Raw genomic sequence first — 27,439 nt, forward strand, 5'->3', positions numbered from 1 at the left:
TAATACATGCACTTTTTGTTGCCCTTGTAACTGCATTTCCCACATTAAGTAATAGAAAACTAAAGAAGCTCACAACCACCTTTTCAACAAGCAGTACAAGAAGCATTTGAAAGTTTTTAAAAGCTTCATTCACCCTAATACCTTCTGCCCAGCTGAGAATATTTTTATTTAGCTTCCTTCTGAGGAGGCTTCAGGAAGAACAGGAGAGGTCTGAGCACTTACAAACACAGATACCTACCAGCTGCTTGGGATTTAATGGCCGACAGGTACAGACAGACCTAAGTTGTTCTGACTGTACTCAAAACTGGCCAGCTCTAGTCTGGAATGATACAAAAATTAACACACCAGCAGAAATCAACTCTCACCATTGCCAGGACAGGTGTGAAAAGGCAGCTGTAGTAAACTGTAAAGAAAACACTAGTGTATGTACCCAGCTCTTTTGTACTAATTCAGTAAACTACCGCTCATTCTTCTGAATTCTAATTGTCTATGTTAACCTACAGTGTGCCATCAAAGCAAAAGAATGGTATACATGGAGGTGTTAGAATAAAAGCAGTCACTCCTAATTTCCCATAACCAACAGCATAAGCATCTTAAAAATTCCTGCTCCACACAGTTATAGCTGCTTTTCCTCTTAAAAAAGTACATACATAAATTAGTCCAAGAGAATTAAACACAATTCAGGATAAATTAGAAGGCATGAATGCAAACAGCCACTGCTGTTCTCATATGGTGTAAAACTGTCAGAGTCTGTATCTTCATTTTACAAACACGTAATTCTTACAACAGCCTTGCAGTACCATATCTGCAAAGAAAGAATCCTACAGAATTATCTGAATAGCCTTTCTGTAGTCTCAAAAAGTCATACCAAATTGAATGCTCCAATTCCAAGTTTTACTCCTCCTTCAAACTGGTAATAAGTTTCATTTTTGCTTTTGTTCCCCTGAGTCATCTGTAGCACCTGGTGACATTCCCTTTTGATGCAGAAACAAAAAAGGAGGTAAGAGGAAATATGACTTAAAATCATATGAAGTATAATCATTATGACTACTGTAAATATTTTTAATTTTGGAGGCATTAAATACAATTGCAACTGATTATAACAACATTGAAAGTAAGTGTTTTCTAATGGCTTACTTGTATATTTGGTAACTTGTCCTAATTTTGAGGCCACCTTTGATAAAGTTGATCATATTTTCATCCTGAAGAAAAATATTTAATTGAACAAGAATGTGCATTGAGCCATTATATATAACACATACACAAACGTTTTCCAGCTACATTTAAATTTAGTTATAACTTAATATTAGAAATATTAACATTAGAAATATTAATCGTGCTTTTCAGTTAGTAGACTCATGACACTGACATTAATACTTGTTTTAAGTTGTCAGGGAAACATCTCTCTAATGCATGTTACAAATTTTAAAACTTAAGAGGGGGGTGGAAAAAAAAAGTCAATTACTTTTAACAGAATTTCCACAGAACCACAGAATAGTTAGAGCTGGAAAGGACCTTAAGATCATCAAGTTCCAACCCCCTTGCCATGAGCAGGGACACCTTGCTCTAAACCATATCACCCAAGGCCTTGTCCAACCTGGCCTTGAACACTGCCAGGGGTGGAGCATTCACAACCTCCTTGGGCAACCTATTCCAGTGCCTCACCACTCTAACAGGAAAGAATTTCCTCCTTATATCCACAGTACCCAACGCATTTAAATGAAACAAGAAAGGTCTCTACCAGATGGTGCTCCAGGAACCTTTTAGAAAGTTTTGAAATATTGATTCTCACACATAAGCAAGCCCAGAAGCTGGCAGCAGACAAATGAATCCCTGAATAGATGAATTCCCATTGCTGATCTACAGTAAATTCCTGTTAATGCATTATCCAGCATATGTGCTTACTAGCTTACTAGGTTGCCACTACAAAAATCAAAGTAAAGTCACAATGTACCTAGTCATGAAAAATAAACACCTGAAAAACAAGGTTGTTTACAGTTCAACAGGGCAGAAGTTTTTTCTCTTCAAATTCACACAGACGGGGAATATCTGCAGGCATTTCAGAAACGCACACTTATATAGGCAGGGACAGAATATATGGTATGGAAAATGAAAAAAAAAGAAAACACCTTCAAAATCATCAACCAAAGGAATTTCTGGCTTCCGTGAAAGGGTCACCATGTCAAATGACCTCAACTGTTTTGTTTGAAAGACAAGAGTTTTAGGGCAAGCATTATTGCTATTTCTTTTGAATGGTTAAATTTTCATTATCGTCATCATCCTCAGATGAATCAGTCAGCCTCAGATGAATTAAGGATGAGAATTAAGGCGCATGAGAGCAATCAGCAGAGCAGGGTTATTACAGTCAACAGCAATAGATCTCTGACGTGATGGATAGTGAGGTGTTGCTCTAGAGCATACCCCTAAGGTGGGTTTTTTTTTCCATTTTAGACAGCCCTAAGCTCACCTCCTTCAATAGCTGTTTAAAAATTCTCTTCATATTAAAAAAAAATAAAATAGAAAATCACCCATAAAACAAAAAAGAGAGTTTCTTCCATTTGGTTAGTAAAGGAGAAAGTGAATTATAAGGAAGACTGGCATTACATTAGTAATATTTCCTGACACCTCTGGCCAAAGTCTTGTATTAAGTGGTTTATGATGCTTTGCCAAATTAACTTCAAAGTACCTGATCTTAGTATCTGTGTGCCCCACTTTTTCCTCATAATTTTTATCTGAAGAGTTTACCTAAAATATGTTAATTATACATCTGTAAAACACTCACATATGAAAAAAAGTATGGCCAAAAATTGTTTTCAGGAATCAAGCTGCAAATCAAATTTGAAAACACTGCAGCACGAAGTCCCTGAACCACAAGCTAAACAAGAAGCACCAGACAGCATTAACCAGTAGATCTTTCTGTGAACTGAGTTATTACCTCAGCAGTGTTAATGTATGCTCATTTTATGATCATTCATTCGTCTATTGTTCCTGACACTATGTCAAAAGCGCATGGAGAAAGATACTGAATTGGAGATGAGTGTGCATCAGCTGAAGTTTTGTTAGTTGGGAAACATTTTATCCTTTTCATGTGAAAAAAAAAAAAAGATTGTCACTTTCAAATAAGACATTTTTAAACATCTTTTTAAACACGTGCTGGCCACTGTCAGGTGGGACACAAGTCATTTAAACATCCCATCTGCATATGACTCCAATAAACCTTAAGTTTTTGGTTCCTGGGCATCAATAACATCTTTGGTTGTTCACATAAACAAAGAGAGGATTCTGCCTGTTATCACAGCATTTACCATGCTTTTAATCAATGCCATGAAGTAACCTTCATTCCCTAGGAAAGGGCTTGTTTTTAAATACTGTATCTATTGTGGGACTGATATTTTACAGTTACTAACATCTTCCCATTAAACTGCTACATAGACATACGAAATAAACAATCTATTTTACCTGCACGAAGATGAGACCTGCTTTTTGAAGTAAACATTCAGCATAGCAGATTTCAGCATGCATTTCCTCTATGTAAGAAAGAAAAGTTATTTACTGTCAGCAAATTTATGTCAATATTCTCTTTCTGGGGTCAATGGAACAAACAAAATGCAAATAAGATTCAGCTCCTGCTCTGATAACTGCTGAATAATAGCTGTAACACTCAAATTTTCCCAATAGAAGTCCTCTCTCTCACTTCTAAGACAAAACCTTTGATCTTCCCAGAGCACAACTCAGCCTAGGGCAAAAGCTGCTTGTCATTCTGGTGGATAATTTCCCTTAATTTCCATTGAACCCAAGCTTAAATATCAGCTCACAATAAGTAGGTCTTCCAAACCTCTTTCCATGACTTAGAAAAATCTTTTACAGATGAATGGTAACACTGACTGTGGCTCAGGCTTTTCCTCAGTCCAGTAACACATTATTAACAGGTTTTCACCAACTCATGCTCAACAGACTGAAAGCCCTGGGCAGACTTTCTGTCCCCATGCAGCACTAAAGTACATTTGACTTAACACACATGACATGAATTACTCTGCACCCATGCTGCAAGACCAGCCACATGCACAAGGCTGCTGTATGTACAGTGCTCATGTGGTGAGTTTTATGTGTCCAGAATTAAAAAGGATTCTTTTGTGTCAGGTTAGGAAAAAAAATAATGCATACTTGATTCTGCCTGAATCAGAAATAGGAGATCAGCATTTTCAGAGCCATGAACAATGTACTGATACCATTTCCCAAAACACCTTAAGGCAAAACAGACAAGTACAAAACTTGTTAACATATTCAGGTTCCGATGCAACTAATGATAAGGACATACTCCACAGCATCAATGATTCTTAAACTTTTGCGAACTCTGTTAAGGAAAAATGAAAATCTCTCTTCAGTCCTACAATGTGTTGAGAAAGGCATTCCTTAATTCATTCATGCTCAAAGCCAAAAGAAAATTTGGCTGAATCCCCCATTTTGAGAAGCTTTTCATTCAAATTAAAAAAAAAAAAAAACAAACACCAAAAAACACCATAAAGGTCATTGCTTTGCTTGTTTTTTTTCTGTAGGACACTACTCAGGTTACAGAGTTAAGCGTATTCATACACATTGGCAGGGTGCTTTTGAGCTTTTTCCACTTTGTTATTTTAATTGCATTATAAACCACTTACCTTCACTCAACTGATCTACTGACTGTTTAGAAACTAGACTGGACAAGGATTCCACCACAGTGCTTCTTTTCCTGAATCTGAATCAGTGATACACAAAAGAAACACACACAGCATGAGTGACGTTTCAACACAAACTTGAACTCAGTTATTTATAATTCTTAACTATTTCCTAACAGAATTTATAGGCATTCTTAATAAAGTGAAGATTTGCCAATACTTGCAATTCTTTGAGCAGTCTAATCACAGCCACTTGTATTGGTCTCTGCTCAAAAGCCTATCAAACCTTTATTCACGTTTCAAGCATGCATTTATTTTAAGCGTACAACAGCTTCCACCTCACTTCCACCAACCAGCTGCAGAGGTCTCTCTGACTCTGGGCAAGCTACTTGTGAACTGGACTTCAAAGCCTTACAGAATCATAGAATACTCAGGGTTATGAATAGCTTTTTTCCATTTCTTGTATTTGCCATCGGAATTAGAATGAAAATGAAAAGGAGCTGTTTTCAGCATAATAAAAACATAGATACTTCTGTATTTATGCCAGTTATGATGCCAAAACATACTTTACTTCCAACATATTTTACTTTCAATAGATCTCAACTGTCCATGTTATAAATTGCTAGTTTATTTTAGTAAGGCATTCCCAAAAACGAATTCATTACCGTTTACACAAATGATCCAGCCATATGAAGAAGCTAAAGAAACAATTCTTCATTCAGAAAAGGAATGCACTGTGTAAACGAGGAAGTCATTCATTATAAATACTGAGCATTAACTTATCGTTTCTTTACACTATTCTATTAATAGTCTATTAAGGCACATGTAGTTCTGGCAATTTGTCACCTGTGTTTGATAACCTTTATCTCGCATTTTTAAGAGTTTTGTGACAGACTAGACCAGAGCATAGAAGTTTGTATTCTGCAGAGATGGAGGCCCTTATTGAAACCATCTGAAGAACAAAAGAGGGATGTAATTTTTAGACATACTAAACAATCTAGTTCAGATGGCACACCTGAAAAAGGGGCAGACACTGCTGACCCTTTTTTTCTTCAGGCAGTATCTGACAATTTTGTCCCATCTCCTTTTCTTTTATTTATCATTGCTAATGAAGTGATATTAAATGTCAAAACTAACAACATTTGGAGGCAATTACTTTGGAGAATATTCATGATAAGTTATGGCCTAATGAGAATGATGATGAATCAGTACAGTATAATAAAACACTCAATTATGATTTTGTCAGAGGTTTGTTAAGCACTTTAGTGTTGACAACGCATTTGATAACTTCTATTTTCTAGTCTATTTCATTTGTTGTTCCAGAAGCAAAAGGTTCAGATCATTCTTGATGGCAATAACAGCCTTTTAATTTCCAAGTAAACTGAACATATCTGTAGCATTAATAAAAAAATTGCTTTGGTTTTAGAAGAAACCTCAATATGAGATTAATCCTATTAGACTATTTGGTCTACTTTTGAGAACAACTTTAAAAAAAAAAAAAAAAAAAGATGAAAGGGAAAATTTAAAATACAGAGCTTTTGAACGGTTCAACTGTTGTGGTTTAAGCCCAACGGGTAACTCACCCATGACAAACTCAGTCACAGGCAGATAGAGATCAAGCAGTTCAACCATGTAGTGTCACCTTACATATAGGTCTACATAGCCAATAAACCACTTAACTACCTTTCAGAGGCTGTAAGCACCCTGACCCAACAAGTCTGTGGTTTCCACATATCCTTACCATGAATAACTGGATAGTGAGACCTACTCCACCTTTCCAAATTTAGATCATTATCACACCAACAACAGCCTGCTCTGAAAGCGTACTGACAGTTGGGATATCTTATAAGGAACAATTAGTGGATTAAGTACCTCACAGATGTTCATTGCTTGGGCTTACCTTTGGCAGGTTTGCAAAGCTTCCTTCATTGCAGAAATTCCCATTTGTATATCCTGCTGTTCAAAGGTCATAGCAGCTTGCATAACTAAAATAGTGCTGTACCCAAGGGCATGGTACATACTATCCTTAGACCTAAGGCAAACACATAAATCTTGTGCATTTAAACAAAACTTAAAATCAGAATACGAAATCAAATGCTGAGACACTTGCATTAATTTGTGAAAAGACAGAAGGATAACGCACGAACGTAATGGATATGAGAACATAATACCATCTCCACTATGTCTGCCTCCACAGGATACTGCTGCAGCAAGTTCTAAAGAATATCCAAACTGGGTTACATAAATACTTGCACTTATATATCATTTATAGTACATCAGTGTATCTATTTAACTTAGCTAATTAAACCTTGACACAAATATTCATCCTTCTGCATTCACTTAACAGAAGGACAATCCTTCTAACATTACTACTTCATCCAAAGACAAAAAAATCTGCATTTACGTCATAGAAATGTCAGTATACACACACTCAGTCCTGCATAAAAGGCTACACTGAACTGTCCTGGCTTTCACAATGTAACTACACAATTAAAAATTACTGGAAAGTGGTTATGGGACGTCATATACTCAAACCTACCAGCTGCACAGGAACTATTGTCAATGTTATGTCAAGTGAACTCAGGTCTTGTGTAACCAAGTGTCAAGAAAATGAAGACTGCCTAGCCCTCTGGCAGTCCCTCTGGTACTGTACTACCACTGTACATTTTCCTAATGTCCAATTTGAACCTCCTAAACCTCAGCTTACGGTGACTGCCTCTTGTTCTACTATTTGGCAGTACACAGAAGGATGTCTCTTTACCTTGTTTCACTAACACAAGCTACAGATCCCTCTCACTGACACATCACAACACCACACACATCTCTGAGACACAGTGAACAGGATGCAGATTCCAGTCCTTGTGGAGACAGTGTTCTCACAGGAGAATGGATAATTGGTACATAAATCCTGAAAGATACAGCAAGGCCATGAGAGGCCCAAGGAAGCCTAAACAAGCAAGAAAAGAAGAAGCTGGAATTCATCGAGTTAATGAGAACTGTGGACTGCTGGAAAGCTTTTGAGGTCAAGTTCTCACACCTGTGCTTAACCAATTATGTGTTAGTCACTAAGGGTCTTCAAGACATGTATCCAATCATAATAAGCCAAATCACTGTAAGCGCATGTAAGAAATAGTATATAAGGGGTTAAGGCTTTGTAATAAATGGCTTTTGTCTGATCACATTGATCTCTGACTGGGTCCATATATTTTCTGCGGCAAGAGCTACTGCCTCACCATGCAGTCACAAGTATGCTAGGTTTATTGCATCAATGTTGCATTATTTAGTTCCCTACATCTGCACTACCATGCTCTTCTCCTCAAATAAGCAAAGGCAACAGCGGAATAGGCAGAAAAATCAAGAGATCAAAAGGTGGGCTTTAAGGTTAAACACTACTGTGACTCAAATGTAATATAATAAACAGAACAATTCAGTGCTTCATTAATAGGTTTTGCAATGGCCTTAAGGAGGAACTATCACACAGCTAAAACTTGAAGATACTAAGAAATGCTTTTGGACAAAATGGAATAAATGAAAACTACTATCTTCAGAGGCCTTAAATTAATCTTCAGCTATCAGACAGCATACTTTTTACTATCTGCTTACAGATTTCAGCAAATAACAGGACCTCACCATGGCCGAAGTATTTCCAGGGCTTCAGAGAACTTATTGTTTAGAAATAAGTTCAGTGCCATTGAACATTCTTCCAGAGCACATTTGATATCCATCTTGGATGCCCTAAAAAAAGATTCTTAGTTTAGTCAAATTGTAAATAGAAACACAAAATCTAAAAGATTTTTTCCCCCTTATGTAACACAGGTCTTTTATAGCCATTTTATTGCTCATTTTTTAAAAATCTAACTTTACAAAAACAAGTCATTTGCTTGACACTTTATCCAAAGAGGGTGTGCCTTCTTCCCTATCTAAGTGATGCTTATGGTTTTGTCCTCCTTTCTTTATCGGTCAACACGCAATGGAGTCATTTTTACTGCTATACATAACATAAACACTCAAAAATTATCAAAATTATCCCTTGTCCAAGCTCTCAATTCTCTGTATTAATACGAATGCAGTTTCAAACTCTGTTTTCAAATCTAAATCTCAAGAAAGATGGCAAAATATTTTTGTCCACGAAAGCAGCAAACAGACCTCACACTGCAAGCAACTATGCCAAAAATAGTCCTGTCAGAAGCCTGCAGCTATGCCAAAAGCTTTCATTCTTCCTAATTCAGTTCAAGTAATCACTTGCACTTGCTTAAGAAGAAGCCACATAACAAAACCGCCATCTCTGCCAGTTTTGCCTGAAAGACTTCAGAGCACTCACAAACTGCTTCATAAGCAGAACTGGTGACAAACTGGACATACATGATACTGACAAATAGCTAGAAGTTATACAGCCTTCACCATGCACAGCTGGATCTGGAAAAGATAAATCTGTCTACCTCTTTAAAACAACAGGTTTAGGCTTTACAATGGACTTTATCCAACTAAGGTTAAGCATGTCAATGAGAAGATTATTAAGTGCTGACCAAAACAGAACCCTGAAGGCAGAATTTAGTAAGAGAAACGAGAGTGCAGCTGCTCTAAATCTTACAGTAACACACACACAAGAAACAAACAATGAAAAAGGGGGATGTGAAAATGTAACCAGACAGAGGTTTATACAGACTCATCAACTTCCCATACCCTTCTACTCTCTCCATTACCCAAAAGCTTTAAAAACATTGGTTCTGTTTTTTGCATTGTTTAGGGGAGAAAACTGGGGTAAAGGCTAGATGACACCCCAAACCCCTTTTCAGCTTTATTTTCTGCTAATTTTTAGTGGCAGGACTTGAAAAATTCACCTTCTGTAAAAAAAAAAAATAAAAAAAAATCTCTAACTCGGTACTTGGAAACTACTGGATATTTATTAATATAAAAATATATATGTAGTTATTGAATATAGCAAAGGGCAAATCCCACCCTTCATAATGAAAAAGTTAACAGCTCAACAGTTGAAATCAGGCAGTTTTACAATCAGATTGTTACAAACAATTTTAAATACTTTTATTTTCTCCCACACTGGGATTCAACTTTATTATTATGTATGCAATTTTAAGATCTGTGCAATTTTATGTAGCAAAAACCTACAGTTCTCAAAAGCTGAAACTTTCTCAGCTCTGCTTCAAGTGTTCCTATTAGCCACTTGCTAAGATTTCATGTCCTTCAACTGCACACACACTGCAGGAATTCTCAGCACAACCTACACCCCTGATCTCCAGCCGTCCAATGGAAGCACCACTGTCAAACCAGCAGACAAGGAACACCATGGTGATTCACTCAATCAGAACAAGCCTCACCATCAACAGGACAGCATCTTACACCACATGCACAGGGTTCCTTCCTGCCAGCCCATCACATGCCATGTTTTATCCAAATACCTAGCCCTAGGCAAGTGCCTAGGGGATGAACAGACACAGACACAAAGTCTTTATTAGCATGTACTGGTTCGTACTGTACAGCTACTGGACAGCACATCTATTACATTTGTGCTCTCTTCATTGCTGGCCTATGTCACCAACATGTTGTCCTGTTGCCACTATCGGTTTATGTTCTCTCACTTAAATACCTTAAGATAGGTATCTAAAATGATTTTTCTTAAAAGTATTTCAGGGAAGTTACTGTACAGCAAGTTTACTTAGGTCTATATATAAATACACAAGCCCCAATAATAAGTCTTTCGGATAAATCAGTAGCAATATTCCTTCCTGGAAAATGAACTTACAGACCAAGAAAGGCACATAGAAGACACACAGGATGTTTCTATCTCCTCATATCACAAATTCACATCTATACCTCAGTCCCGGGGGAAAAAAAAAAAAAAAAACCAAACCAAAACACATACACCCACGCACACACAAAAAAACAACAACAAAACCAACCAAAAAAACAAAACAACACCAAACCCACCAAAACAACCCAAAACTAAATACCAACCTAACAAGGTCAACTGCAAGCTCATTTTGTATTTTGCATGTCTTTGCTTCTAAATCCAGAAATCAAAATAACCTGAGGCACTTACTTCAGGTATCTGCCAAAGCCTCAGCTTTGCACATCTTCATACTCCCAAAGTTCTTTACAGAGCCTGGATCTAAAGAACCATGTGCTCTAGAATATGAAGCATCCTGCTCATTCAGCAAAAGAATGGATTTAGCACTTCTCACTGAACCTGCTCAGCATGTTAAAGGTTTCTCTTTAACAACAACCATCAGAAAATAAATACACTTGAGATCCTACATTTCCTATTTAGTAAAGCAGAATTAAAACATTTATCAAAATGAATAATGAAGAAATCAATTGCATTGTAGTGCATTTAAACTCTTGAGCATGCAAATAAATCTGTCCAAATTAAAATATTTAGACAAAAGTAGAGAAATGTATTCATTTGCATGTCCTCTTCAAATATCTTAAACAGAATGCCCTCCAAAGATCAGTGCTAAGAAATAAAAAAACCCTCTCATTTATAATGACCAAAAGTTCTGTAAAATGCTCAGCTTTATTACTTAATTCCATGAATACCATCTGCTAACAAGTAATTTCTAAATAGCTTTCTTTCCTAGATTTAGAGACTGTTTTGTTTTTTTACCTGGTATACAAGAGGCAAGGACCCGAGTCAGCCCCTCAGTAACATGCTGTCACCACCATTATGTGTTCCCATGCTTCTATATCCTCCTTTCACATTTGCTTTTTAGGAAACTAAGTTCACTCAGTTCATGCTAGTTTAAATTACACATTCCATTTGCTCTGTCTTTCCCACTAGGGAAAATGGCTAGGTGTTTAAAAAAAAAATTCTCAATAAAGGAAAAGGGGGAGGGGGGAGTGTATCCTTTTTTGAAAACAAATTTGTAGCAATTGTCTTAAAAAAAAATAATCCAGGAATAAAAGCTGAGATCTACTAGATGGCAAGAATTAGTTTTTACTCTCTCATACTTGTGAACCACAACTATTTTGTGACTAGCACGGAAACAGTGCCCTGTTCCCTGTGTCTTGCAATACAAATTCCAGTTACGGTATTAACAGGGGAATGGTGGAACTGGTGAGTCTTTAAAATTGCAGAGGACAGATGGACCCTCTGGTCCCTCCCAGCCCATTTCCTAACTGAGGCGGGCCAAGAACCTCGTAGACTATAAGAATAAAAAAACCCAGCACAAGGCGATGACCTGCTACACAGAATATGGAGGACCTATGGATGGTCATCTGAAGTAAGAGAGGGAAGAGAACAGCGAGCAAGGTATATGTAATCACACAGTGCATTAAATAATCTGAGGGAAGATGGATCATTTATAAATGCAGGTAATTTAACAAGTGCTCACTACTTTATTCACTTAGTTGTAAAATATTTGGATTCGTCCCAAAAAGAGTAAGAAAGTTTTCTACTTTCACTTTATATAAAAAATTACAGCAAACAGATGGTATCACTGCACCCCACCACTACACCAGTTTCCTGAATGCACAGATCAAGATATAAGGTCAATGTCCTACTTCCACTGCTTCACCAAGCCCCATCTTAGTGAGAAAAAATACATTTTCTGTATTTGTATGCTGTAATCTGCACACTTCCTACCCTCCAATCAGCAACTGCTAGAATTTCATTTGGAAGAAAAATACAATCTTTATTTTGTGTAACATAGGCATGGACATAATGTCTTTTTAGTTGTGAGCAAAGAGAATCATTAGCCATCAGGATCCCAAATGCCATCATACCACCAACTCTAGGGTATGCATCGGTATTTGTAAAATGATTCCATAAATGAGGTTCCTCAAACAACAGAGCCCTGTCACACCATCAGAACTATCTTCCCCTATTACGTGCATAAGCAGCAGATTTCTCCAGCAAGTTGCTGTCATTTTCTTTCCTTGTGTTACACACCAGCTTGAGAACTTCCGCCTTTATGTGTAACCAGAACCTTCAGACAATGCAAATGATACTCCTTGTGTCAATACTGTTACTCTTACATCAACAAGCTTATGAAATTATTCTGCCACTTCAGATATAAAACTTGGGAAGCCAGTTTTCTCAGACTCTTATTTTTGAGAACTGAATCATATGCTCTACTAACAAGTCTCACTCTTTCATGGGGGTGCTGGTCGATGAGAAGATGAACATGAGCTGGCTTCAGTGTGCGCTTGCAACCCAAAAAGCCAACCATATCCTGGGCTGCATCAAAAGGAGTGTGACCAGCAGGTCGAAGGAGGTGATCCTACCCCTCTACTCTGCTCTCGTGAGACCTCACTTGGAGTATTGTGTGCAGTTCTGGTGTTCTCAACATAAAAAGGACATGGAACTGTTGGAACAAGTCCAGATGAAGGCCACGAGGATGATCAGGGGACTGGAGCACCTCCTGTATGAAGACAGGCTGAGAAAGTTGGGGCTGTTCAGCCTGGAGAAGAGAAGGCTGCGTGGAGACCTCATAACAACCTTCCAGTATCTGAAGGGGGCCTATAGGGATGCTGGGGAGGGACTCTTCATTAGGGGCTGTAGTGATAGGACAAGGGGTAATGGGTTAAAACTTAAACAGGAGAAGTTTAGATTGGATATAAGGAGAAAATTCTTTCCTGTTAGGGTGGTGAGGCACTGGAATAGGTTGCCCAGGGAGGTTGTGAATGCTCCATCCCTGGCAGTGTTCAAGGCCAGGTTGGACGAGGTCTTGGGTGATACGGTTTAGAGCGAGGTGTCCCTGCCCATGGCAGGGGTGTTGGAACTTGATGATCTTAAGGTCCTTTCCAATCCTAACTATTCTATGATTCTATAATTTCTCTTCACATGTATTTTCTACTGTTTTCCTTCATCCTGTAGCGAATGAACAGAACCAGAAGCAATCATTCTAATTCAGATTCAAAACTTGGTACCAGAACAGTAAGAAGAAAAGAGTGTACTGACTCTTGGCTATAAGCACCTTGGCTACCTTCACTGGCAAACAAGAAATACTTCAATGCAGAGGCTCAGATGAAGCCCATTTCCTCCTCTAACCAAAACATGGCAAACCAATTTCTACAGCAAGTTAACAGACTGATAACAGTTCAGTTAGCAATACTGATTCACACTCTCTTTCTGACTCATGTTCTCCTTCTGTCTTAATCTTATGCTGGCAATCTCATTTTTTCCCTTAGTTCCACATACAGTTTCCTAGAATTGACAGAAACTTAACACATCACCTCAGATGAACATATGCTTTCATTTATCCTGGAGTAGACTAAATTTCTACTTCAGTGAAATTACTACAGATTTTACACCCAGTGAATACGGTTCACTTCTAAGAAAAGGAAAAGGAAAAAAGGAGAAGGAAGAAGGGCTATATTGGGTGTTAAACAAAGACAATTATTTCACATTACAAGGAGAATAAAACACCACTCTGTAACTCTCTAGGTACTTAAAGTAAGGATATATTTTCCCAACACACAGCTTTTTTTTTTTTTTTTTTTACATTACCTTCTCACTAGCATTTCAAACATCTTTTATGAAAAAAAGAATAAATGCTCTGAATTCCAGCAACAGTTTATGTTATGCTGAGCTTTTGTCTGGATGATCGGGTAGTGAGGTGGACTGTGAACTGGCTGAAGGAGAGAAGCCAGAGAGTTGTAGTCTATGGGGCGGAGTCTAGTTGGAGGCCTGTATCTAGTGGAGTGCCTCAAGGGTCGGTACTGGGACCACTATTATTTAATATATTCATCAACGATTTAGATGAGGGAATTGAGTGTACTATCAGCAAGTCTGCTGATGACACTAAGCTGGGAGGGGTGGCCGACACGCCAGAAGGCTGTGCTGCCATCCAGAGGGACCTGGACAGGCTGGAGAGCTGGGCGGGGAATAACTTGATGAAATATAACAAGGGAAAGTGTAGGGTCCTGCATCTGGGCAGGAACAACCCCAGGTTCCAGTATAGGCTGGGGAACGACCTGTTAGAGAGCAGTGTAGGGGAGAGGGACCTGGGGGTCCTGGTGGACGACAGGGTGACCATGAGCCGACACTGTGCCCTTGTGGCCAAGAAGGCCAATGGCATCCTGGGTTGTATTAGAAGGGGGGTGGTTAGTAGGTCGAGAGAGGTCCTCCTTCCCCTCTACTCTGCCCTGGTGAGACCTCATCTGGAATATTGTGTCCAGTTCTGGGCCCCTCAGTTTAAAAAGGACAGGGACCTGCTGGAGAGAGTCCAGCGCAGGGCAACTAAGATGATTAAGGGAGTGGAGCATCTCCCTTATGAGGAAAGACTGAGGGAGCTGGGTCTCTATAGTTTGGAGAAGAGGAGATTGAGGGGTGACCTTATTAGTGTATATAAATATATAAAGGGGGAGTGTCACGAGGATGGAGCCAGGCTCTTCTCAGTGGCAAACAATGAAAGGACAAGGGGTAATGGGTACAAATTGGAGCACAAGAGGTTCCACTTAAACCTGAGAAGAAACTTCTTCTCAGTGAGGGTGACGGAACACTGGAACAGGCTGCCCAGGGAGGTTGTGGAATCTCCTTCTTTGGAGACATTCAAAACCCGCCTGGACACGTTCCTGTGTAACCTTATCTAGGTGTTCCTGCTCCGGCAGGGGGATTGGACTAGATGATCTTTTGAGGTCCCTTCCAATCTCTAACCTACTGTGATACTGTGATACTGTGAGCTACTCACTAAACTGTTCCAATACAGTGGGAGTATACTGTCCCTACATGGAGCTGCAATAGAAACAAAGAATAATACTGACTTGAAAATCTTAAAATGTATTGGAATATTCACTATTAACATGACAATCCTTTGTACACAAAGCAAGAGCACTAGCAATGTCCAAACAGTTTACAGCTTATGAAGCTCCTTTTCTTTTTTTCCCTACAGGTTAATTAAAAAAGGGAGCATAACTACTAGACCAAAACAAATGAAAATATCACTGCTCTAGTATTTAAAGGAAAAGTTATTTTAACAAGTAAAAAGTTAGGCAATAACACCTATCTGTTCACAGTAGAGCTTAGGGTAACAGCATGCCTGAGAAGCAGCTATATACCTAAAATTATACCTAAAATTAAGTATAAACTTAGTACATGCTGCTGTCTTTGTATCTGCAGGACATTTAGTCAGCTTTTAATATAATCACCCTTGATGCAGTGATCTATCAACTCTTGAAAGGGGATTCAGGAGCTAAAAGACAGGAGAACTATAGAAAAGGTTACCTTGAATCTAACTATATTTTCTACATCTCACACCACATATTTAGGACTGAGTTGCACATTACTTTATTAACATAGCTGGACTTGAACGTGCAAGCAGTACTTTCCATGAATACGGGTTGCAGAATTTAGTTTCTGAACTTCTAAAAGCATATGCTGGCTTTTTTACAACACAGCCAAAATAATCAGCTCTATCTGATAAATAACATTTAATTCCCAGCACCTTGGTCTTGTACAGCTACTGTTCTTGCTAACAAAAGTTTCACCGTGCTATAGTTACTGAAAATAGTTGAAGTTTTTAGTGGGAGCAAAGCAAACCTTGGGGGAGAAGAGGGGGAGGGTGGAATGACCACTAAAACATGAAACTAGCAGTAATAATTTAGTTTTAGGATACCCAATTACACACACCTGACAAACAAAACAAATGAAAGTACATTATTCTAAAAATTTAAGGTGTATATAAAGCAGCATGGTATTTGGATGGTACAGATCAAGAAAACCAGATGCATAATATCTAAGAGAATACTTGTCCAGAAAATAAATACTTCAGCAAACAGCTGACGCTTAATACTTATGGAAGCTTCACCTGAAGAAGAATCTTTTAGAGGCATTTGTTTGCTTAAACTCAAATGAAAACCATTCAGGGTGTCAAACACAGTACCAACAGGCAGGGCAGCAAGAAAGTACCATATGTAGCAGCACTCTTCTTGAGTAACATTATGTGCAGGTGTCTGCTGGAGTACTTACTGAGAAGTTAATGACGATCAAAGAGCATTAAAATGTATTATTCTCAGGCAGTTCTTGTCCTCTGCAGGAAGACGGCAAGTCAAATAGTCCTAATATACTGACAAAATCTGACTATCACTGTCACTATTTAGAATGTTTCTATACTTTCTGAATTAGATCTTTTCTCTTACAGTAATGAATATCTTCAATTAAAAAGCTCAATATTAAGCTGTTTATGTTCTACTATACCAAAAAGAGTAACTATTTTTAAATGCTTCCTACATAGACAGGATATGACTTCTTAACGGTAAACAGCAGCTGATACTCACCAGCATATACTCCATAGCTCAATTTGCTTGGCTGGGAGGTTCAGGGTATTTTTAAATGCTGATCTACTTTAAGTATATTGATGCAGTGCATTCTCAAAGAACAGTGGTAATTCTGATGCTTTTTTGATGATGGGATCCTGCTTCCCCTCCCTGTCCCCTCCCTCCATACTGTGCAGGCACACCATGCTTTTTCCACATACGCGGTACTAAGCTCTGTGCCAGTGAGTACTGCCATGCATGCTTTGCGTAAAATAAACTCAAGCCTTCAACAGAGCCTGCTGGGGCTGGAACCCACTGTCTCCCAGGAACATTATCTCCCAGCCAAGGCCAAAAGCTGTCAAACTACAATATCAACAGTCATGGTTTGCAGCTCACAGAGATATAATTAAATCATCACTTCATGTTCACATCTTGCATGGCTTTACGTTCAAAAATGTACTTAAGGTCCCCTTGGCTGTTCTTACTATTCAGGAAAGATCCAAAACATTTAGAAACTGCCACCACCATATTGTCAATCCCTTGTTAAACTAAAATGGCCGGGACGCTTTGTGCTATTGTAGTACAAAGACTTTGTGTCCCTGGCAATCCTCTTTTTGCTGTTTTTAATTTTGAACTATGCCTCAGATTAGCAGCGAGTCACTAGAACAAGAACACTTCCATTCTTACTTCTGCCATACCCAACAGTCATGCTTTAAGAATGATAAAATTAGTAATGAACAGGTTCTAAGTTATTTACCCTTACCAATAATTGATTTTAATAATTGAAATAGAAGTAAAATAGAATCCATCAGAAATAAAATAACTGAAAATAATAACACCCCCACCGAAAAAAAAGGTTATGGACAGTAAAATTGCCCACCACCCACAGACCGATACCCACCCCACCCACAAGCAGAAACTGGTGGCTCCTGGCCAACACACCCCAGATTACATACTGGGCATGACGTGCTGCAGTACAGAATAACCCTTTGGCTAGTTTGGGTCAGGTGTCCTGTCTGCTTCCTCCTGGCTTCATGTGCCCCCCTCACTGGCAGAGCATGAGAGACTGAAAGAGTCCTTGATCATGGTGAGTGCTACTGAGCAACAATTGGTATGTTAATAGTATTGTTCTCAGACTAAAGCCAAACCACAACACTGCACCAGCTACTGGGAAGAACATTAAGACTATCCCAGCTGAAATCAGGACAGCTGTCAGACTTTTACAGTAAACTTTAAGCAGAAAAAACAAAACTAATGTCCCTGTCCATGGATAACAGGTAAGAAACACTTCTACCTCATCTCTTTACAGAAACATCACTGTACTATGATTCTTGGTACCTACTTAATGTTCCTCAATATAGACAGCGATCTCCTGTCTCTGTAAAATGTTTCCAGGATGGCTCATCTCGTTATGAACTCTTTGGAATGCAGGTATCCTTGAAAAATCTACTATAGGCCTGCATCTGGTCTTTTTTTTTTTTCATATGTGCAGCCAGCACCTGCAAAGATTTGCATTTCCAGCCAGAAATTCACACTAAAAGTAACATATGTCTATGTGTATCCACTGTACCTGAGCAAGCATACACAAAACTCAACTATCATTTCTGCTGTCTGGAAATATCTTAAAATACTTTTCCTCATATTTTGAAAGCACAGTACTCTTCACCATTAAGTTAGCCACCTGAGAAAAAAAAGTTTTTTTCAACTTAACACTCATCCATCACTCATATATGAGCCAATGGTAATGCTTCACTCTTCTGCTTAGTGGTAAAATTCACTTTGGATCATTTCCTAATAGACAATGTTATTTGCTATCACTTTCATTGATCATTTGCACAGACACCAAGTTGCAATCTCACCAGATAAATGAAGAGATGCTATGTAGGACTACTACCTACCTACCTGCCCCAGAGCAGCAGGTGGCACCATTCCACATGACTATAGAATCATAGAATAGTTAGGGTTGGAAAGGACCTTAAGGTCATCAAGTTCCAACCCCCCTGCCTTGGGCAGGGACACTTCACACTAAAACATGTCAGCAAAGGCTCTGTCCAACATGGACTTGAACACTGCCAGGGATGGAGCATTTGCAGCTTCCTTGGGTAACCCATTCCAGTGCCTCACCATCACCATCATGGCTTGACTTTGCGAGCGAAGATTTGGGAAGGGCATTTACCCACGCTTACTACAAGCGCGCTGATGACTAAGAAGGCCAATGTGGGATAGGCAAATCCGGCTACAAAAAGCACAGCAGAAGGTCTCCTTGGGTGGAACAGGTGGGACGCGATTCTTCCTGTGTTGTCTTTTCTCCTCGAGACTAGTTCTTCGTGAACTCTCAAAGGAGTCAGCGGCATTATGTATGGTGTGCCTCCAAGTCTCCCGATTGGAGGCCAAGGTGGACCACTGATGGTAGTCAATATGGCCAAGGCTAAGGTATTGTTTCAGGGAGTCCTTATATCTCTTCTTTGGGGCACCTCTCTTGCGGCTACCGGTGGCAAGTTCACCATAAAACACGATCTTGGGGAGGCGGTGATCCTTCATTCTAGAGACGTGCCCTGCCCAGCGCAGCTGCAATTTCAGCAATGTGGCCTCGATGCTGGTGACCCCTGCCTGTTTGAGGACAGTGAAATTAGACACATAGTCAGTCCAATGGATGTTTAGAATTGTACGGAGGCAGCGCTGATGAAAGCGTTCCAGGAGTCGCAGGTGATGACGGTAGATGACCCATGATTCAGACCCATATAAAAGAGTAGACAATACAATGGCTCTGTAGACACTGATCTTTGTACTTTTCTTCAGGTGTTTATTACACCAGACTCTTTTATGAAGTTTTCCAAAGGCTCTATATGCCTTTGCTATTCTGTTGTCTATAGTACCTCACCACCCTCACAGGAAAGAACTTCTTCCTTATATCCAATTTAAACTTCCTCTGTTTAAGTTTGAACCCATTACCCCTTGTCCTATCACTACAGTCCCTAATGAAGAGTCCAACCCCAGCATCCATACAGCCCCCCTTCAGACACTGGAAGGTTGCTATGAGGTCTCCACGCAGCCTTCTCTTCTCCAGGATGAACAGCCCCAACTTTCTCAGCCTATCTTCATACGGGAGGTGCTCCAGTCCCCTGATCATCCTCGTGGCCCTCCTCTGGACTTGTTCCAACAGTTCCATGTCCTTTTTATGTTGAGGACACCAGAACTGCACACAATACTCCAAGTGAGGTCTCATGAGAGCAGAGTAGAGGGACAGGATCACCTCCTTTGACCTGCTGGTCACACTCCTTTTGACGCAGCCCAGGATACGGTCAGCTTTCTGGGCTGCAAGCGCACACAGCAGCTCGCTCATGTTGAGTTTCTCATCAGCCAACACCCCTAAGTCTTTCTCCGCAGGGCTGCTCTGAATCTCTTCTCTACCAAAAATGCTATGACATGAAGCTAACACTAACATAAAAGAATCTTGTATCTAAATCTTACCCAAAATATTCTGTTAAGTCTACATTTCATGCTCAGGATAGTTCAGTAAAGGGTGGCTGGAGGCTTACAAAGTCCTTATTACAATTTGCAGACTTCCATACAATGAACATTAAGAAACATTCATAAAAACAAAGAGAGTAGCTTTATAGTTATGTTGGATTTTCTTCTTTTTACAAGAGACTACTTCTAAAATCCGCAAGTATGGGTCTTCTCTTTGTCTTGTGTTTGTTTAAAATAAATATAAGCAGAGATACACTACTTTCAAGAACTATTTCTGAAACTAGGTTTGAATCTAAGGAACCCTCCTGAAAGCATAGCATGTATTATTCTCTCTGAGGACTACTGACCTGAGTAAGAAACCGCACACACCCCTCACACCAACACTATGCTAGTGCTGGCATATGCCTTTCAGTATCTTGACAGCTATGTACAGGACTCAGGCACTGAAAAAGCAAGGTGCATGAGACAAGCCTCCACGAGGCTGGATTTTCTTCTTCTATCTGCACACATGCTATGCGTCCCTCCCATTTGGAGAACAATTCATAAAGGTGGAAATAAATCAAGTAACCTGTCTCACACTTAGATGTTTCTTGCCACTAACAGATCAAAGTATGTTAAAACTTTAATGCTAACAATAACCACAGTATTTTTAAATTGAAAAAAACTTCCAGTTTAAAAACCAAACGGATCTCTGACCCAATGTGTTAGTTTAGAAATAATCAAGGAAAGATGTAAGACCACATGGCCAACAGTTTCTTCTATCGTAAACAAAACTTTCTGCAAACTCTTTCACCATTTCATCTAAAACCCAGACTTCAACACCACTTATATTCATACAAGAGAAAAAACTTAAGCCATATGTCTAAAAGTTTTAAATTATTTCCAACTTATATAAATCATATCCTATCCTAGGCTACTAGAATTAATCTAAAAGTCTATAATTAACACAGCTATGTGATCAGTATAGCAAAAATCAGCTTTTTTACCTGTACAGTAAACCCACTAGTGACAGTTTACCTCCATTGCAAATTCTGCATTCACAGAATGATAGAATCATTTAGGTTGGAATACACATGACATCTTGTCCTGGGTTCAGCAGTAGCAGCCATTTTTCTCTTTCTTGGTAGCTGGTGCAGTGCAGTGTTTTCACTTTTGGGCTGGGAACAAAGCTGATAAAAATGATGTTTTGGTTTGGCATTCCCCCGAAGCTGTCCGCCGAGCCGCCAAGGACTCTGTGGGCCTCATGCTCTGCCAGGAAGGAGGGAAAGCCAGGAGGAAGCAGAGACAGGACACCTGACGCAAACTGACCAAAGAAGTATTCCATACCACAGCACGTCATGCCCAGGATGTACCGGAGAGTTAGCCTGAAGGGCAGGTGGACTGCAGGGTTGGAGGAGGTATCGGTCGGTGCTTGGTCGGGCTGGGGGGGCTCGTTATCGGTCGCCTGGTGATGAGGTGTTGTATTCTCTTCCCTTGTTATTTCCTTTACCATTACTATTATTGGTGGCAGCAGCAGTGATTTGTGTTATACCTTAGTTACTAAACTGTTCTTAATCTCAACCCGTGGGAGTTGCATTCTTTCTGATTCTCCTCTCCGTCCCTCCAGGAGTAGGGGGAGGGCAAGAAAGGGGGGGGGAGTGTGTGAAAAGCTAGCTGGCTGGGGTTAAACCATCACACTTCTTATGAGAAGCATAAATAAAATTGTGTAGTTTACATATTCAATGGAAATGTTATCACCTTATGGCAAGTATTGAAAATAATTTCATGCTGATGCAAGACTTTATTCCCTTGAAGGCATAGTGTCTTCACTGTTTCAGAATTTCACCAACACATACTGTAGTCTGTGTGCTAAACATTTAAGGAAACCCAACTGGCAGCAAAACTATCCAGTAATGTGCTAGCCAAATTTGCAAACAGGCAGAAAGAGTAAAAAAACTCACTATGTTACGATCTGTTCAACGAGAGGCAATTTTTTTAAAAACAAGCAACCAAAAAGGACCAACAAACCTACTCAAAAACATGCAACAGACATACCCCAAAACAACAGTCATTTAGCTTAAATTGTATTGGTTTACACAGCCTGGTATTTTGGCAAAACCGTTAGGGTAACACACATTTTCATTTTTTCCTCTGGCAGGATCTTCTTGCACATTGTATTTAAAATCACCTTCTACAGCAGATACACGCAAACAGCATTGTTCTCACCCAAGCTGTTCCTGGGTACTAGCTTTCACTTCAAGCTTGGAGACATTTATTCGCCCACATAACGGGTAAAAGCAGAGAATGGGAACACCACTCTACGAAGCCATTCAGATTGATGAGGTTGCACCTTCCTACTCAGTGCTACCCAACTATGAGATATTAGTGTTTAACCAGCTATTTGTAAACCTGTATCAGAAAAACACTAGATTGTTGTCGTGGTTTAACCCCAGCCAGACAGCTTGTTCACTCACTCCCCCCTTTCTTGCCCTCCCCCTACTCCTGGAGGGACGGAGAGGAGAACTGGAAAGAATGCAACTCCCAAGGGTTGAGATAAGAACAGTTTAGTAACTAAGGTATAACACAAATTATTACTGCTACCACCTATAATAATGATAAAGGAAATAACAAGGCAAGAGAATACAACCGCTCACCATCAGCTGACCGATAACTCGCCCCCCAGCCCGACCAAGCACCAACCGATACCTCCTCCAACCCTGCAGTCCCAGCCCTTCTAGGTAACTCCCAATTACAACCTGGGCATGACGTGCTGTGGTATGGAATATCTCTTTGGCCAGTTTGGGTCAGGTGTCCTGTCTCTGCTTCCTCCTGGCTTCCCCTCCTCCCTGATAGAACATGAGGCTCACAAAGTCCTTGGCCAAACCAGAACATCGGTGTTATCAGCTCTGTTCCCAGGCCGAAAGTCAAAACACAGCACTGCACCAGCTACCAAGGAGAAAAATGACTGCTACTGCTGAACTCAGGACATTATCCACCCCTTATTTCATACCATTCACGTCATGCTCAGAGCCCACATTTTCTTATCTCAGTGCATTCTTATCTTAGTCCATGGACCGGTCCCTGTAAAGCTGCTGAGTCAATCTGGTCCATGATGTCAGGCTCCATTTCTTGTAACAGTCTTTCAGAAGAGGAGAGACTGTGTGCAGTGTTCACACTTGTGAATAACCTGGGCGATAGTGTCCATTGCTAAGTCCACCCCTACGATCATGAGTTCATCTCTGTGCTGCATCTCTGCTCTGTTGGCCTGAAGTGCCATGGGCCCACCACGCTTAAAATGATTCACCACCCCCTTCAGAAGTTTGTGCAGCTTGTTGCTGGGGACTCCATACAGCTGCCTTCCATCTCCTCCCTGAGCACTGGAGGGGCCCAGTGGACTAGATACTTGCCCATACTGTCCCACATGCCCTGCCACTCATGGCTGTCCAGCCTTGGGGAAAATCTCCTATAACGTCATCTAACCCCAGACAAGACCCCAAACCGACTCTGCTTAATTTTTGAGATCAGACAAAATGGTGGTGGGTAAAACACACTCTATGTGTGTGCCAACATGCTGATCCCCATCACAATCAGCAGGCAGGTCCCAAGGATACCCAAAGGCCATTCAAGACCTTCAGAACTCTCAAGCGATGCTGCTGTACTTGTCACTGGGGCTGGTGTAGCTGCTGTGCTTGCCGGCTCTCCCATCACCAGCTTCTCTTTTCCTGAGTCCAGCTCTTCCTCCTCTGCCTTGCTGGGAAATGCTGCGGGGTCTCCTGCGTGCTCCTGGGGCTCGGTGGACGGCTTCGGGGGAATGCTCTCGGCCGTTGTGGGGCTGGGCTCAGCCGCAGGGCTCGGCTCCTCCGCTGCCTTCTCCCTCTGCTCGGCAGCAGCCTCCTCCCGCTCCTCGACCGCCCCGACCTCCTCCACCGGCAGCCGCTCCCTGCCAGCCTCCAGCCCCGCTCCCGCTTGGTCCCTGGGGCTGCTCTCCCGGGCCGCTTCAGCAGCCGCCGGCTCGCCGCGGCCTCACACAGACGGAGGTGAGGGCGAGGGCCAGGACGGTGAGGAGCAGCCGGACGGCCATGTACCAGACCACGGCCACCTCCGTCCCACCCTGCTGCTGGAGCCCACCTGTATTACAAGTCATTGCCATAAAGTACATTGAGACAGGAACCTTAGCCCAAGCCCCACACTTGATAAACACTAACACAGCAAATACAGGGCCTAAGTAATGTACTACATTCTGAAATTGTGAGATCAAGAGGAACAACTCTGAGAGCCAATAAATCAGCATTGTGACGAGTGACTATCAATCTGGTCAGATCTGTCGTTATCTCAACCCCTCGTGCCCCACGTTGGGCTCCAAAAAGACCTGTTGTGGTTTAGCCCCAGACAGACAGCTTCCTCCTGGCTTCCCTCCTCCCTGGCAGAGCATGAGGCTCACAAAGTCCTTGGCCAAACCAAAACATCATTGTTATCAGCTCTGCTACCAGGCCGAAAGTCAAAACACAGCACTGCACCAGCTACCAAGAAGGAGAAAAATGACTGCTACTGCTGAACCCAGGACAACTGTGATTACTATACCAACGGATCTGCCTATACTATCCTTTGCATGATCGAGCAATATCACAACTGGGCATTTTCCTTTTCTGTAACAGAGTTGGGCATTTTGTGTTTGGTGGGGTTTTTTTGGTTTGTGGGTTTTGTGTGTTGTTGGTTAAGAGGTTTTGTTTGTGCTTGTTCGGGATTTTTTTTTCACTAAATTCTTTTTTCTCCCTCATCTTACAGCTGTGACAGCAAAGCTGATGCAGAGCAAAACCAAGAAACAGTAGCTACCAGAAATTACACATTTGTAAAGGCAAAACATCAAAAATTGTATTTTTCAAAAGGAACGGCTGTAAGAAAAGGAGTTGTAGCTCTGAGCAAAACAGAGAGAGTAATAAGGGAAGAGGTAACTGAGGGAAAAAAAAGTCAGTTGCCACTGTGAAAATCAACAATTACTAGAATGATCTATATGAACATGAACTAATAACGACTTTACAGTTTTTCGTTCTACCTTAGCGTTGTCATAAAAAGTTCAAACTGACAGTTTTTCATAGACCACTACAATTTAACTAAGAGAGCATTTTAACTGGCCAATCATTATACCTTACCAGACACATGTACTCTAATGAGAAAGCAGACAGAAGGCAGATAAAGCTCTGTTCCTCGCAGAACAGAAGCTGTGGTGGCAGGGAGCTGCTGGCATTTTAGGAGGGGTGTCTGCCCTCTCTTTGACAAAAACAAATTCTAATTTTAGCTTTTAGAAACTTCACAGATACATTTTTAGCTATAGGAGAAAACGGTTTTCTTTTAGTAATTACTGATAACAGAAGTAAAAACATTTGTAATACCATCTTATGAATGAAATGCATTGAAACAGCCTCAAACAACTAAAAACTTTAAATACAAACAAAAACTCCTTCTTGAAAGCCTCATCTGAGCTTAAACTTTCAGTTCTTGGAACACCACCTGTGAGGACACTAATAGGTTTCTTTTCCTTACATTGTGCATGTGAATCTTACTTGGTATCTCAAATTTTGGGGGCACGCACAGGACTCTTTGTTCTAACCAGAAAGCAGCCCAGCACCTACAGTGCTGCTTCATAAGAATATATCAGTGGAATAAAGGAAAGCAATCAAAAGGTTTTGCTTCCGAACATTTACTTTATGTCCACCACTGAGGAGGTAGAGAAAACCAATAAGCAACTTGACTGCAAGTTAGGTGAGGAGAAACATCAGCAGGTTTATCTGATGCCAAGTTCTTTAAGTCCAACAGTGAACTGCACTGCACATGCACAGCAAGCAAGACACAAATTTTCCATTAATCAGCCATATTGTGCAAGCAAGACACATTACCACCACCTAGGTTACTATTTACCTGCCTGAATATGCTCAATACAGTTTATCTGATCACCAAAATGATGGTGAAATTATCCTATTCAGGCATATCAAGCTACCCCAGCACGAATTTGATGCAGCACTGCAAAATACACATAATCATAACAACATCAGCAAAACAATCAGAGCACAGGTATTTAGAAGTGACCACAGACAGAGGGTAAAGAACAAACCAAGAACTGTCAGTCTGCAGGTAAGAGAAAAACCTGCTTTACATTGTTTTGCTGTACATTAATGGAAATGCACAGGACTAGAAAAAGTTAGCATGAGATATATTAACAACTTCGTGGTTCAACAGTATTTTTAGACCTATGGTTTAGCATAAGATCTTTGTGAGTAAATGGAGAATTTACTATGTTTGACTACTCCTTATCAGACTACTAATTTACACAAATTAATCCAGATAAGGTCAATATAGGCAATACTGCACAAAAAAAATGAGCACCTGAATATGCCAGAGAGCAATACTGCCAAAACTTAATATATAATATGGATATAAATACAGGTTCACAACACCATCACCAAACACACAACAAAAACCAACAAACATTTCATATGTTCATTTCCCTTAAAAAGTAGGTCTAAATGCTGGCAAGAATACAGGTTGCAGAAGATCCTCCTGAAAAAGCTAGCATATATAAATAATAACGATGGCTGACTGATATTTTTACACAAAATGAGTAAAAATTCCATGTGCTTTGCTATGGAAAAAACCAAGAAATAAATCTGCAGCAAGCAGGACATCAGATCAGGCCAGATGTTTGTGGGACTAACACTGCGTCACAAAAACACTGGCTTAGATCCAGAGAGACAATTAGGACAGTGTGATCCTAGTAAGACACTCTTCCTAAACTTCAAACCAATTTACTGTAATATATTTCACAGTGAACTTATGGCTAGAATGGAGACCTTAAATGACTAAAATCCCTAAAAGCACAGTGTATGGTAGTTAACATGTAGTACTTAGAAATCACCAAACTGCATCATATGAAATAAGTTACTTATAAGTCCAAAATTATGTAAGCTCAAAGGGTTAAATCAGCACAGCTACAAAAAGAAGACATATACCCTATAAATGGAGAAAAAAATCCTACAAGTTTGATACTGCCCTTAAATTACCACATTTTAAAGAACAGCATCCCAAAATATACACCTTGCAGTGCTCTACATCCTACAGCTTCTGAG

The 27,439-nt window shown here is 40.2% G+C and overlaps 1 protein-coding gene across 2 annotated transcripts in view; it reads right to left on the reverse strand.

Moving 5' to 3' along the window:
• TTC39B (tetratricopeptide repeat domain 39B) overlaps window positions 1-27,439 on the reverse strand; it is a 61,131-nt gene that overhangs the window by 14,319 nt on the left and 19,373 nt on the right. For both annotated transcript variants that reach the window (XM_061353845.1, XM_061353846.1), the window contains 6 exons: window positions 8,286-8,390; window positions 6,556-6,687; window positions 4,659-4,735; window positions 3,460-3,527; window positions 1,138-1,202; window positions 869-974 (listed from right to left, as the gene is read on the reverse strand). In XM_061353845.1, coding sequence (XP_061209829.1) covers window positions 869-974; window positions 1,138-1,202; window positions 3,460-3,527; window positions 4,659-4,735; window positions 6,556-6,687; window positions 8,286-8,390 — 553 coding nt within the window. The remainder of the gene's footprint in view (window positions 1-868; window positions 975-1,137; window positions 1,203-3,459; window positions 3,528-4,658; window positions 4,736-6,555; window positions 6,688-8,285; window positions 8,391-27,439) is intronic.

The sequence above is a fragment of the Neopsephotus bourkii genome, unplaced genomic scaffold (genome assembly GCF_033783945.1).
Source record: "Neopsephotus bourkii isolate Nb327-2 ecotype Australia unplaced genomic scaffold, CSIRO-AGI_Nbou_v1 NB_704, whole genome shotgun sequence".
In the NCBI taxonomy this organism is placed as follows: Eukaryota; Metazoa; Chordata; class Aves; order Psittaciformes; family Psittacidae; genus Neopsephotus; species Neopsephotus bourkii.